The sequence below is a fragment of the Thamnophis elegans genome, chromosome 7 (assembly GCF_009769535.1).
Source record: "Thamnophis elegans isolate rThaEle1 chromosome 7, rThaEle1.pri, whole genome shotgun sequence".
NCBI classification, from domain to species: domain Eukaryota; kingdom Metazoa; phylum Chordata; class Lepidosauria; order Squamata; family Colubridae; genus Thamnophis; species Thamnophis elegans.
Window position 1 is genome coordinate 45029201 of NC_045547.1, and position 14809 is coordinate 45044009.

At 36.7% G+C, this 14809-nt stretch overlaps 2 protein-coding genes across 3 annotated transcripts in view; one reads left to right on the forward strand and one right to left on the reverse strand.

Moving 5' to 3' along the window:
- Positions 1 to 626, reverse strand: part of ZDHHC17 (zinc finger DHHC-type palmitoyltransferase 17) — a 62222-nt gene extending 61596 nt beyond the window's left edge. The window contains exon 1 of the mRNA XM_032221182.1: positions 480 to 626. Coding sequence (XP_032077073.1) covers positions 480 to 542 — 63 coding nt within the window. The 5' untranslated portion in view covers positions 543 to 626. The remainder of the gene's footprint in view (positions 1 to 479) is intronic.
- A 13772-nt stretch (positions 627 to 14398) lies between these two features.
- OSBPL8 (oxysterol binding protein like 8) overlaps positions 14399 to 14809 on the forward strand; it is a 102624-nt gene continuing 102213 nt past the window's right edge. For both annotated transcript variants that reach the window (XM_032221260.1, XM_032221261.1), the window contains exon 1: positions 14399 to 14771. The gene's annotated coding sequence lies outside the window, so the exon portion shown is untranslated. The remainder of the gene's footprint in view (positions 14772 to 14809) is intronic.

Genomic DNA, 14809 nt, shown 5'->3' on the forward strand with positions numbered 1-14809 from the left:
TTTCAGAATCTGAAAACCTCCAAAAGCACAACAGATACAGCACAACCTCATCAACAGTGCCCCATATACACCTTTGGGAGAATAGAGGTGCTTTCACACTTTCGGACACCGAAGAAAAAGGTAACTCCGGGGGAACGCAAGCTTAGAATAGCCACCTCAACCAACTTCCTTTCACTTCTACATGGAATAAAAAGGTGAACAAACAAAATCCCTCTCCTTAACCTGTCTACATGGAACAACGGTTTCTACACCCACTTCCCTTCATCTCACAACCCAGCAGGGATCCCGCCCGCTTCTCTCGCTCTCTCCCTGACAATTCCTCCTGTGCCTCAAGGCCATCCTCCGCCCCCGCCAGAGAAGGGAGTGTCAAGGAAGGCGGCGGCAGTCACCAGTGTCTGCTCCACCCCCGTCCTTCGCTCGACCGGATCCTTCTTTCTCAACTGGAGCTGCAAAACAGCCGAAAACCCACAGGACCTCACCTCCGAGTGCAAAATAGGAACGCAGCCTGCTTCTTTTTCGTACTCATTTAGAGGCGCCGCCATCTTGGTGCGAACGCATTGCCTGCTGCATGCCGGGTAACGCGCTCCCTCACGACCTCTCTCTCCTCTCTCTCTCTTTTTCTTTCTCAGTGCGCGAGGGGAGGGGAGGGGTTGGAGTGGGCAGCGCCAGCCCGGCTGGGAGTGGGGGGGGGGGAGGAAGCGAGCCGCGGATTGGATGAGCGACTGAAATCGGAGACCCTTGCAGCCGTCACGAAATCCCCAGGCCGCTTCTGCGGAGGGTACGGGATCAACCTATTTGCGCACATCAATGCTTTTATCTTGATCCCAACTGATCGACTGCAAGGAAGGTGGGGAAGAAAGAAAGAGATAGATGATCATCCGGGCAAAACTCGGGTTATCCTTCCCTATCTATCAGATCGGGCTGTTTTCCCCAACTCCTCTCAGTGTGCAGGAGACTGGTGGATTCGAGATGGGTACAATCTCGAAGAGGGCATTGCTGAAAAGTGAGTTAGGATGCTTCAGATGCAAGGGACCCAAACTCATACTCTGGCTGTGTTCACATAACCCAATATGAATTGTGAAAGCCAAAATTCATAGGGTTTGCGTTATAAATGAAGCCATAAACCATACTTGACAAACTATGTTTTCTGGATGCACATAACTTGTTATGAACAAGCAACAAGCTTAAGTTAACTTAATGTGTGGTGCAAAAGCCTCTTGAATGCAGAATTAGGACTTCACATTTTAATCTAGTTTTACATTGTTTTGTTCTTTTTGTACATTGCGGGTGGGGTGGAAGCTGGATTTAGAATATAATTTATGTAAGGCTAGGGAAAGCACTGCTCCAACATTAATAATTTCTTAATTTTTAATATGACAAATTTTCAGAAGGTTTCTTAAAATCTAGTCAATAATATGTAATAAATGAGATATATTACCCCAATGCTGATATTAAGCTTTGATGATTTAGTAATGGAACTGCTAATCAAAGCAGTGTCGTGGAAGATTCCTCCTCCCAATTTATAGTCAAAAGGGAGGGAAGAATTGAGAAGCCTGAATGTAGCTCAGAGAGTCCTAGACTTGGAAAAGATGTTAGAGACAGAATTATAAATATGTCCAAAACTATGGAAGGCAAGTATTGACAGATTGTAGGTATACTGTTATATTAACAGATATGTATGCTGAGGAAGAAAGAAAGGCAGGTTAAATTGCTGCTTTTAGATGTTAGAAATAGTCCTATAGTTGCAGTTGTTCTACTCCAACCCACTATAAAATTGCATACAAATTATGTAAAGCAGGGGTGTCAAATTCACGTTGTCATGGTGGTGTCATGTGACATATTGGGACTTTTCCTCCCACTCACTAAACTGGGCATGGGGGTGTTCTGCAGGCCAGGAGTTTGACAGCCCTGATGTAAAGGGAGCTTGGTATATCTTGATTGTCTTCTGATACAGTATGGGATCATATTTGGTGTACTGCAGTGTGAGAAGACAACAAAGAAAGATTAAGTTAAAAAATAAGCCAGGTCCAGTGGGGAACAACAGAGAAGAGTATTTTAGAACAAAATCTCCCAAAGCATCCTATAGGACCATGATGGTCAACCTATGGCACATGTGCCACAGGTGACATGCAGAGCCATATTTGCTGGCATGCCAGCTGTCAGCTCTGCCACCTGATTTTTTGCCCGTCCGGAGGGCTGGGGGAGGCCATTTTCACCCTCGCAAGGCTTCAGGAAAACCTTGAGGCTGAGGAGGGCGGAAAACAGTCCCAATGGCCCAACCGGAAGTTCAGAAACAATCCATTTCCGGCTTCCAGAGGGCTTCCGGGGGAAGCCGTTTTCACCCTTCCCAGGCTTCAGGAAAGCCTCCAGAGCCTGGGGAGGGTTTGTGCACAGGTGGCGGGGAGGAGTGAATTGTTGGCACACACTATCGCACGCACACACACAATTTTGGCACACCATAAGAAAAAGGTTCACCATCATTGCTATAGGAGAGTGTTGGGAAATAGCTTGAAATACCTCTAACTAATCCATTCTAAATTCCATCTCTTCCTGGTTCTGTAATGGGAAAGGGTGATAATATTCATAGAATCATAGGGTTGGAAGGGACCTTGGAGATCTTTTAGGCTAACCCTCTCCCCAAGGCAGGATTCCTTATACCATCCCAGATAAAAAGTTGTCTAATTGTCCAAATGTAAAGTGGTTTGGGGGACAACGACGATATATTCTGTGTTTTCACTCCAATTAATTATGAGAGAGAAATGTAAAGGACTTAGAATTCAGTCCATTTATCCAGATGCTGCAAAAAAAACCATCCCTGCCTCATAAGTGTGAGAGAGGCACCTGAGCAGCAGCACAGAATGTTATTGTTCTGTTGTATGCTTCGTTTTGCTTCCTTGTTATGTGGCCAACAGTAATGCTATTATTAAGGATTGGAAAGAATTCCAGTGTCTGAGCTCTGTGTGCTTTCCCTATCTTATTATTCTTTCCAACCAAACAGGTTGTGGGAAATCAATTTTATTTATTAATAAAAGGAGAGCAGTATTTTTAAAGGAGAACCAGTCTCTGTATGGCCGTCTGTAGCAAGATAGCTATTAAAATGGGAATGGGAATATTTGAGGGGCAAAAGAAAGATAAATTTGAAACCAGGCTGGGTGGGGGGAGGATTCCCTCAGTGCATAGCTGTGTGAGAGACAGCTGGGCAGCAGCTCAGCAACCAAACCCAGGTGGTGTTCAGATAAACTATCCTCCTAATACTTCTGTTAAAAATAGCTGTGTAATGGTATCTACATGTATAATGGAATTGGTATTGTTCTCTCTTCTCTTTATTAATAAGATTAATAAAAGTATTAATCCTATTTTTAAGTAGTCATACAATTTTTGCATGTTTTCTTAAAATAGTAGGAAATTATGTAACTAATTTTTAATTGTCAGATTAGCAGGATAGTATAAACATGTCTACATTTGACACATTGTGGTTACTGGAATTCTTTCAAAATACTGCCTTTTGTATAATAAAAATGCTTATGAGAGTTCTGTGTTCTTGAACGCCTGTTTCTAGCCCAACTTATCAAGAGATTTCTGACAGCATACAGCTGCCCACTTGTCTGTGATAGAGTACTAAATGTGTCAGAAGAAACAATGAATGAAGTGGGAATAAGGCAGTTAAGAATTGTGTGAGATCAATCAGAAAGAAAGACAATGAGAAACTAGAATTCAGCTTTCTTTGTCATCTGTTCTGAATTTTTGTTTTTACTACTTATTTCCTTTATAAAATTGTTTACAAATACTTCAAAATCTGATTCATTTATTTTTATTCTTCCATACATTTGACAACAATCTTACATGCCTTTCATTAGGAATCAGTCATGTTTGAGCCCATTGGGTTAGAGTTACAAATCATAATTGACTGATTCATAACCCAGAGATGGTTTGTCATTAAAAAAAAAATAGATAACCTTTGAACCCAGTCTGTGTCTTATACCAAATGATTGTTTTGTGAATGGTCATTATGTCTAGGAAGTTTGCATCCCCAGTATTTCTTCCATTTATCTCTCTTTATATTACTTCCCTGCCCCAAAATATTATTTTTTCCAGGAAGGAGTTTTAGTAACATAAAACCTGTACAAAAGAAAATTATATTAGCAAATAAAGTGCCACAATATTTTTGTTGGATTTTTTTTTCCAGATTTGAGGAGATCTAAAAAGTGGCTTGTTTCAACAACCAGATAGTAGGAATGATCAAATACCTCCCTGAAGGCTTTGTTGATCTTATCCCTTTTATGTAACAACTAAAATTTCTGTTCTTTAAAAATAAGCATATCTCCATTTTAATAACATGAGCCCTAACAAAGTGATATTAGTTAAATAATCTTTGAAATTCAAATAATTCTTTCAATTTGGACAAATTATTGAATCAATAAAAGTGTGCAATGTATATTGTAAAACTTCCAAGCACATATGAAAACATGTGCTGATCCTAATTGTCTCACTTCTCTCTAGTGATTATGCCAATTGTATAAACAAAAATGTGTTATTGATAGATTTAACATCTGAAAGAAAGCTATCTACAGAATATCAAGGACACTTTCAAAAGTGGAACCAATAACATGTTTACATAGCAGTCGTAAATTTCAGAAATTTTAAAACTGAAAATGGAAGATAATCATACAAATGATTTTAAAATCAGCTGTAACTCATGAGTAGTGTGGATATAACGTTCACATTGTTATTTTTAACATTACAAAAGCAAATACTTCAATATTTGCAAGAACATTTGCATCTATTATCAGATATATTGAAAATAATCCTAAGAGATGAGCATACAATAGACGCAGTTGTTTTCGAAAGAGACAGAAACTTTAGATAGAGTCCATAATTTAAAAAGGTCTTGTTTCCAAGGGAGTGGCCAACCAGGGGACCTGGGGCATCTTAAAAACCAATAATATCTGCTTTCATATGAGGTTGTTATTCTGAAAAAAAAAATTAAGATGTATATTGTTAGCTGGGAGAGGAGAATATATATGATAAAAAGAACAACGACTCAGGAAGAAATGTCCTAAGTAGCAGTTAGATGTGATACTCCTGTTTCTGCCTCCTAGGAAGTGGGAACAGGACACTGGAAAAAAAATACTAATTTCAATTTCTTCCACTTCATAACCCAATACTCTCATTAATGTAATCTTAATGTACTCAACTCCCCTAAAAATCTAAATATCAAAATGAACACAAATGAACAAGGAAAACAATGCAAGAAAAGCTTGGAAAAGGATTTATTGTAACAATGTACAAGTAAAAGGTTCTTTACCACCCCAAATTCTGTCTGCATCTCTCCCAAAGAAATCTTGAATGAGAGGATCATTAAAAAGGTGTAGGCAGATAAATAATGGTGTACCAAGGAAATAATCCTAATTTAAAATTGAGGATACATTATAATAAAGGGAGATCCTTGTTGGCATCAGAAGCAAGAGCCTATCTAACAGCATCCAAGCATAAAGCCCAGCTCATTCCTCTTAACCATCCTCTTGATATGATATGTGAACTTATTCTTGAGATCTTAAATTGAGAAGATAATGTTGTGTGCTAAAAATTATTTAAATTTTTAAAGCATAATTTTTGGGAGTTTTCTGTATTTTTTCAATGAACTTCTATTTAGATTTGGTTTCATTGTAAAAAGACAGAACCTCTCATGAAATCTTATTGAGGTATAACTTTACAGTTGCACAGCTGTCCATTGCGTTCTTAGGGCGTTCACATTTGGGGGTTTTCCCCCATTTTATATCAGGGCATTGGCATATCTCTGGAGATTTTATTTCTATTTTTCTAAAACCAAGGTTGAAATTCTTTGTACAAAAGCTGTCAACTACCCAGTTGGACAAGCTGGTGTGTGCCAGGAGATTCAACTTATCACTATTACAATTATGATCTTTTACTAGAGAACTCTTGTTGGAAATTTATGTACTGTGCTTCAGTTTCTATCAGAATCAGAACATGGAATTCTGCTCTAAGATTTAGTTGTGACAGTGAAAATAAGAAAGCTAGGCAAAACTAGAACAGAAAGAAAAAAATATTTAATTTATAAATTGGACATGTACTGAATAAGCGGATAGATAATAGGATGCTAAGCACATTCACAAAATACAGTGAAATAAAGTTTTTTTTCCAGCTCATATGAAGGGACCTTTAAGTCCTTTTGATAATATAAGGAAGAGCATGTGAAATAATTTCACTAGAATTCAGAAGGACATTGGAAGTAATAAGCTACAATTTGTCTAATTCTGAATATAGCAATTACTATTTTTAAGATGCAGAATCAGAATTCAATGTGAACTAAATACAGAAGAACCTAGTAAAAGTAAGATGCGGTTGCTTGTTTTTATCACCGAGAGAAGGGACATTAAATGAATAAAAATAATTACCCCAAAATACTAAAGGGGAATCAGAATTGATATTAATTCCAGCTACACAGAATGCATATTGTAGAAAAACTTAGAATTTGTCAGTTCCACTTCAATTTCTGTTTCTCCAGGATCATAGCTACATAAAAGGGTACAAGTTTTTTTCTATCCTGGAGCTATTCCATCAGGCCATTGACAGAAAATTTTTCTGAATAAACAAAAAGAATGGAAAGATATAATCAGTGTTCACAAAAACTTATTTATTCCGGCCACAACAATGTGAAGAGGAAATTGGACTATTATGCTCTTTGAAAATACATCCATAGAAAGTAATAGTAGCCTATCTGGGTTGGAAGGGAACATGGAAAATAGCTATATAAAGAATTGTAGATGCCAGGCCTTCTGGAAATTATTTGACAAAGGACATGGCTTCTTTCAAGACTTCTAACATTATATTTTGATTAGATTGCAATTGGGTATAAGTTTATTTTAAAACTATACTTAAATAAAATAAATTACCTAAATGTAGTTCAATCCCCATTGCAATCTCAGCAGTTTACAGGGTATACAATATACAAAAATTAAAAGATCCACAGTATGATTAAAAGGAGTAAGAATACCTTAAGAACAACGTAATGTTTTTTTAACATTGCTTTTTTTAAGAATACTGTTCTTTAATGTTCTTTAAGAACAATGTAATTTTCTTAAAAATGAAGAATAGAAAGGGCAGTACAATTTTTACTGCAGAAAATTAGTGCATTTTAACTTTGTGCGCTCCCCACCACTTGCCAGAAGTGTGCTATTATCAGCAAGTTCTAAGGGATAAGTGATTCTGACTGGAGCAAGAGGTATTGCAGATACCCAGGCATTAATCCACGAAGGGCTTTGTAAGTAAATATCAGAATCTTAATTCTATCCAGAAATCAAATGGCAACTAGTTCAGGTTCTGCAGAATCTGTTGTGTGCTCCCATCCCTTGAAGGCAGCAAGTATGTGGGGTATTGCATTCTGGAGCAGTTACAGTTTCTGAATAGTCTTTTTAAGAGCAGCCCCATGTAGAACAGAAAGGAAGTCTAAACTTGCCGAAAAGCAGCAAGTGATCTTAGCATAATATTGCATCAGTTGTGTGTGCGTGTGTGCATGCGCGCATGTGCACATGCATGTGTTCAGTACAGAGAGAACTACTTCTGCATTTTGCACATTTCAACCCTAGCAAAAAATAAATCTTCCTGATGTTAAAGATGTAAATGAGAACACGAATCTCTAACAGATTTTTATAAAGAGCCGAGGTGGCGCAGTGGGTAGAGTGCAGTACTGCAGGCCACTTCAGCTGACTGCTATCTGCAGTTCAGCGGTTCAAATCTCACCGGCTCAGGGTTGACTCAGCCTTCCATCCTTCCGAGGTGGGTAAAATGAGGACACAGATTGTGGGGGCGATATGCTGACTCTGTAAACTGCTTAGAGAGGGCTGAAAGCTCTATGAAGCGGTATATAAGTCCAACTGTTATTGCTATTCCTATAAATGTATTTATGTTTGACTGCAAGATTGCAGTCTTGCATAAAGATATGGTGTGTCCTTTTCTAGAAAAGGATAAAAGCATTTTCCTCATCCATAAACTATTGGATAATGTTATATTTACCTTCTGTTACATTTGTTACCACAAAACATAAAACAAAACAAATCCAATAAAAAGGTAGATTCTACTAATAATAATTGCAAGTTACATCAGAAGTAGAGAGGTACACATTTACACACACATAGTTTATTTTATTTTATTTATTAAAATTTTACATAGTCCATCTTTCCTAACCCTGGACAGATTACAAACAACATAACATAAAAACATAAGTAAAAGCCTAAAAACAGAGTTAAAAATCAAGGCTAAAATTTGCATATTAATTTTTATCTATTTCTTACACTTTTCACAAGTAATACAATAGAGTGCAATATATCTAATAATATATTTTTTCAAGGTTCTTTTCTTTTTAAAATTCCCACATTGTACTGATTTCCAAAAGCATTTCACCCTTTATGTCACATTGGTTGTATCTTTAAGGAAACTAGATCTGTGTCTTTTCACAATTGTATCACTAAGTGTAGTTACGTCTTCCTTCTGCATGTTATTACTCAGCATATGGTCTTTCATATTTCTTAAAAATTTTCAACCATTTCTACAAAGTAAGATCTGACACTTTGCTATTTTTTTTTATAATTTGGGTCAGTCTCCATATTCTCCTATGTTTAACAAATAGATTATCACCTATACCAAAATGGTTCTATGGTATCTCCTCAGTTATAACAACTTTCCTTTTCTTGTTTTTCTGTCAGTCTTTTATAAACACTTCCTTGATCATCTTATGACTTTCACAAAATACCAGATAATTGCAAATATTTACCCATTAATAATTGTATTGGTGATGTCCAAAACAGGAGTATTTCCAAATGACCAAACCCCTCAATAAAATCAGAGGCATCCAGTTTTGACTTTTCTAATATTCTCTTCGCAGTCTATATAATCCTTTCTACACTGCATAATACTGACTGAAGTAATATACACCAAGTTGCAATCTTTTGCAAATTGAAGTAATGACTGCAATGACTTGAAGAGATTCCTTGTGCTGTAAAATCAGTTTTAACAAATTTCCCCCCAAAAAAGTTCTAGAAACGTAGAACAGCAATTTACCACTATAAATTCAAATTTAAAATTCAAATATATTCACATCCAAATCCAAGCTTTAGTTTTTCTCACTCTCTTTGCCAGCATTGTGGAATTCTTAATGTATGATTATTTTATTTTCAGCTTTCAGAAGTTCTGTATACGTAATACTACAGAATAATATATATATATAACTAATTATAATAATCAGGAACTAATATAGCAAGAGACACTGCTTGAAAACTGAATAGCAAAAAAGAAAGATAAACTTGTAATGAATGATTACTCTTACAAGGAACCAAAATAAATATGTGCTGATTGTACTAATCAGCTCATTAAATGCATTGCCTATCACAAACGGATAGAAATTTGATTGAACAATTTCATAGATTTATCAAGTTCATTGAATCATTCTGGCTAATATATGTGCAAAGAACTGTACAACTTTCCACCATGGAATATTAAGCTCCAGGAAGGAAGCTCAGTTCCTCTGGGCATGGGTGATGTTGCATCCATCTTGTCTGTGAAAAGGAACAGAATGGAAAGATCCAAGTAAATCCAAGTAAATAATTGTCTATGAAGATGTCAAGAGGTATATCTGATTTCTGGGAACTTGGTCTCTGTAGATGATGGCCTGCTGTTATATGTTGCATGTCACAAGGCCTAATAAACATATCCTTCACCAAGTGGTAATAATTATTACTATGAAAACTTTAAAATGAATTACGTAGGAGTGAAAACAACCCTTCCCCAAACTAAACACTTCACATAAAAATTAGTGCAGTTAGAAAACAAAGGGAATGTTGATGACACTAGAATTGAAATAGGCAAAATAAAGTAGTTTTTTAAAAAAGTTAAAATAAGGAAGAAAATGATAAGACACTACCTATCCATTCTAAAGTTCAAATCTCCAGGACCAGTTGGATTACATCTCAGAGTTCTGAAGGAGCTGGAGGATGTGGCCTTGAAACCACTAAACTATACCTTTCAGAGGTATTGGAGCACTGGAGAACCACCAGAGGACTGGAAGAGAGTTGATGTGGTTTCCATCCACACTTTAATGTACATACACACTTTTAATGTAACCTTTAATCTTTCTATGGATGACTACACCCTAACAATGATACTTTTTATTATAGTTTCATATGTGGGTGTTATGCAGATGTTGCATTATATGAGGGGTTTTTTTTCTCCCTATTGTGTGTTCCATTTCAAAATGATGATTGCAAAGCACATAAGATTAAAGTTTTCTTGGGTAAGATGCCTGGAGATGGGCAAGAGCAAAATAGTAGTTGGTTCCAACTACAATTGGAGGCTGATGGATTCCATTTGTTCTTGCATCAACTTGTATTTTGTTTTGTGATGTTGGGTGTGTACCTGTCTCTGTGAGTTCGCATCTATGCTTGTAATGCATTGCTTTTGGCACAATTCTATTATTAGGTAGTTTAAATATTTAGGTTGTAAATATTATTTATAATTAGAAGATTGCCACTGCATCAGCAAAAATGCAAAATAAAGCAAGAACTTTCATGCTGGAGAAATGTATATGAATAATATACAGAATTTGCACATCAAATTAAACCATACATTATTTTGCTACATTACTGATTAGTTCACATACTGTACTAACAAGAATGTTAACTCATCACATACCCCCATGGGTTTGTTTTCTCTGGTGCAAGAAGTCAAGGCAAGGCAAGTGGAATTTAACGTATTATTTCTGTGCAGAAGCAAAGGACCCAAGTTCAAAATCAAACAGCCCCAAGTCAGGAAAATCAGCATCTTTTTATAAGAAAAACAACAGAGGTGGTATTCAGCAGGTTCTGACCAGTTCTGGAGACCCGGTAGCGGAAATTATGAGTAGTTCGGAGAACCGGTAGATACCACCGCTGACTGGCCCCACCCCCATCTATTCTCTGCCTCCCGAGTCCCAGCTGATCAGGAGGGAATGGGGATTTTGCAGTAACCTTCCCCTGGTGTGGGGTGAGAATGGAGATTTTACAGTATCTTTACCCTGCCACGCCCACCAAGCCACGCCCACAGAACCAGTAGTATTTTTTTTTTAATTCCCATCCCTGAAAGCCACTATATGATTAATTCCTATTTTTACCTAAGCATAGACAGTACAATATACTATCCATAATGGGGTGCACTTAATTAGTTAATCTTTCCACATCCCATTGCTTCCTAACATGCTAAACTCTGCTTTATCTTTGGACCTCTGTCCAGACAATGTTGATCACAGCTAAATGTTACTTTATCTTTTTTCTAGTAACAGGCCACTTAAAGTTTCTTAGCAAGATTACCACAATCTTCAGCTAGAGACTGACACTTATGTATGAGATGTTTGTGACCAACTTCTTTAGTTTCTACTGGCAAGCGTTAAAGCAGGTGTTAACTAACTGATTCCAACAATGGCTGTATCTAGCAAGAACACACATTAAATTATTAAGATGGAACAGTTCTCGCTGAAGCTAATTCATGTCTCACTTATAAGAGCCCCTAACAGGTTGCTAACAGGGTAATCAGATTTCTAATAGGGTAATTAATTAGGCCACCAAGAACATGGTTTGCTATGGCTTAACATTTTATGGGAACAAAATTATTTATGGTTAAGTATGTTGTGTAAATCAACTAATTATCAAGAAAAAATTATTTATACCAGCTACAGTCTCCTGAAATATGTAAATCAAGGTAATAGCTGATATAATTTTACCATGCATGCACAGCAAAAATGAAACCATAGCATAACTGATCTAGTCATGTATAAGTGGTAGGAAATAGTTTGGCAGCCAAGGAATCTCATCTTCCAGTTCTATATATGAAAGATAGTAAAGGGAAAATATTGAATTGCGTCAGCAAATGCTGGGTCAGAATTGATATAAGAACTCATGGTTAACAGCTTCCTAAATAAAGGGATATAGCAGAAATGCTATTTATTATGATCATGAGATGATTAGATTCAAATATTTTCATATTTCTTAGAGAGGGAATCTTATATTTGCTACATATTTGGTTTTTCGGTAGAATTCTTTTGTGTATAAATCTTACTTAGCTGTATTGGCAGATTTAAACATGAACTGTGGTTTGTTGGGCAAAGTCAATAAGCATTGTAAAAGTAATTTGACATACTACTATTAGAATGCAGTTTCTGAATACATTATTGCTGATCTTGAAAATTTAAAAATATTATTAACCAGATACTATAGCAACAAAAATGCTAATTGGGAAGATTTTACTATATTACTATTTTTTTAAAAAAATTACGCTAACATGAGAAGTAATTGGAAGATACTTGGTTTCTCAGATGCAACACATTTTTCTTTTAAGGCCTAAAAAAGGCCCTTTTTATTTGTGTACAATAGCCTCTCAAAGCTATCTTAAAAGGTACAAACAGAGAAGCATTAAGGTAACATACAAAATGCAAAATTTCACATCTCCAAAGATCCCATTATGTCAATAGAAATATGTGTTCCTTCTGCCATTATGATAAAACTAAAAAACAAATCCCATGAGACTTTTAATAATTATTTACACTCTAATTTTTTTAAAGAAAACCAAGTTATGTCCTTTTTATCAAATTCTATTCTTTCAAAACCATGAATAAAGAACCAAACAATGCATCTGCATACATTTTTCAAAACAAGCAGTTTGGGAATTTTAATTTTAGATAGTTCTGTTAATCAGTATTATAAGTGTTCCAATAACAGCAATCCATTTAAAAATTATAATTAACAGCATTAGAACTTAAAAAGGTTCTAAACTATCAAATCATTAATTTTTCAACCTGTAAGGTAACTCAATCCCAGAGGCCCATTTAAAAACTTTTTTTTAAGTGCACGGAACATACTATCACATATGGTGGACATGTTAGGCAACCAAAAAATATTGGAAAAAGATTAAAAATTGGTTGGAGTCCAAATTAATTGGAAACCAGAGGTATTTCTATTAGGAATAATGACAACCAAATATAAAAAAGAGGCTTTGTATTTAATTTTTCACATTAATTATGGTGGCGAGGATTGCTTTTGCTCAGAAATGGAAAAACGAACTGATACCAAACAAAGACAAAATAGTAAGAAAGGTCCTGGACTGTGCCGAAATGGACAGATTAACAAAAGAAATTCAGGGAAAGAAAGAGACAGAATATTACCGGATATGGGAAAAATGGTATAGGTGGTTGGAGGAAAGAAACAAAGGTTAATGAAAGAATCTAATTTAGTCAAAAGTAGAAGTTCAGGAGGATTATATATATATATATATATATATATATATATATATATATATATATATATATATATATATATATAATGAATTTATCAGAGGTAATCAGCCAATATATTAGATAAATAAAAGATAATGAAATAAGAGGGTTAAAAATGGTGAAAGTTAAGTGAAACATATTAGAAGGGGAAATAGCATAAAGAGAATTGTACCCATTTGAAACTGCTATAAGCAGGAAGACGATGTTCCAATGTATTGTGTAAATGTAAGTCTGTCTAAGTTTTTTGTATTTGTATGTTTGAAAATAAAAACATATATATAAAAACTTTTTAGCTTAGCTGTTAAGCTACATAAGACAGTTAAAAAATAGATTTATAGTTAACACGAGCGAATACAACAAAGGAATAAATATCAAGCATCTTGATATTTCCAGGAAGTACATTGAGAGACATAGAACATATTGTCAGCAATTAGCTAATCTGAGGTACTTTCATTTCAACTAACTAAATGTTCTACTTTTTATAAACTTTCTGTAATAATTTAAAGTTCCAAATGAGTTTCAAAGTCTTGGGGTGAGGCTACACCCGTATATGCACCAGCAAGGTAAAACGTGACTGTATTTTAGTGTATTCCACATTCAAATAACATAAAATTGATTGAATATGCTTTGTCTAATCAATGTTTCAGAGTTCATACTTGTCCGACGAGATAGTTTCGTTATTACCGTATGATAAAAAGACCTCAGCAACGTTTTTTGAGGGGCAAATATGCTGATTCTGTAAACTGCTTAGAGAGGACTGTAAAGCATTGTGAAGTGCTTTAAAGCACTTGTAAAGCAGTCTAAGTGCTATTGACTTTTTTTTTTTGCGGTGCCACTGCGCTATTGTTGTAAATCAACCTCTCCTGAAACACTTAAGTTCATCTAAAAACAAAACAACCGATGACTTAGGGGGAAAAATGCAAAACCTCCCGACAGACTAAGCTCTACACAGTTGAGCGAGGCGAGGAAGGCCTTCCGCTCAGGGCTCCGCAGAAGCGGAGGAGGGCGGTGCCTCCCAGCTGTTACCTCAGCCCCGTGCTTAGGATGCCCAATCACGTGACTTTCGAGAAGGGCGTGGTTGGGTACGAAAGCCCACCCTTTTCCAGCACTGAACTCGCGGTGTCCGCGAGCGGGAGGCGAGAGAGAGTTGTGGCGGCCGTTGATGAGAGAATTAAGCGGCGACGTCCTGAGCAGTAACGGCAGCGAGCGAGCGAGCGAGAAGACGAGAAGAGCTGCGTGCGCGCCAGGCAGACGGGGGGACGCGTGCGTGGTTTCCCACCCGCAAGGGACAAAGAGCAGGCATCCCAGAGACGCGCGAACGGGATCCTCCCGACTTACAAAAGCTTGCCTTATTATCCAGCATCTGGCCGCTGTGGCCCTGCCCCTTTCCGGAGCCGGAGGGTCCGGAACCGGTGGATCACTCCTCCCTCTTGCCTCTGGACCCCTAGAAAGAGAGGTAAGGGGGCGGGACGGAGGGAAGCGTAGCACCAATCT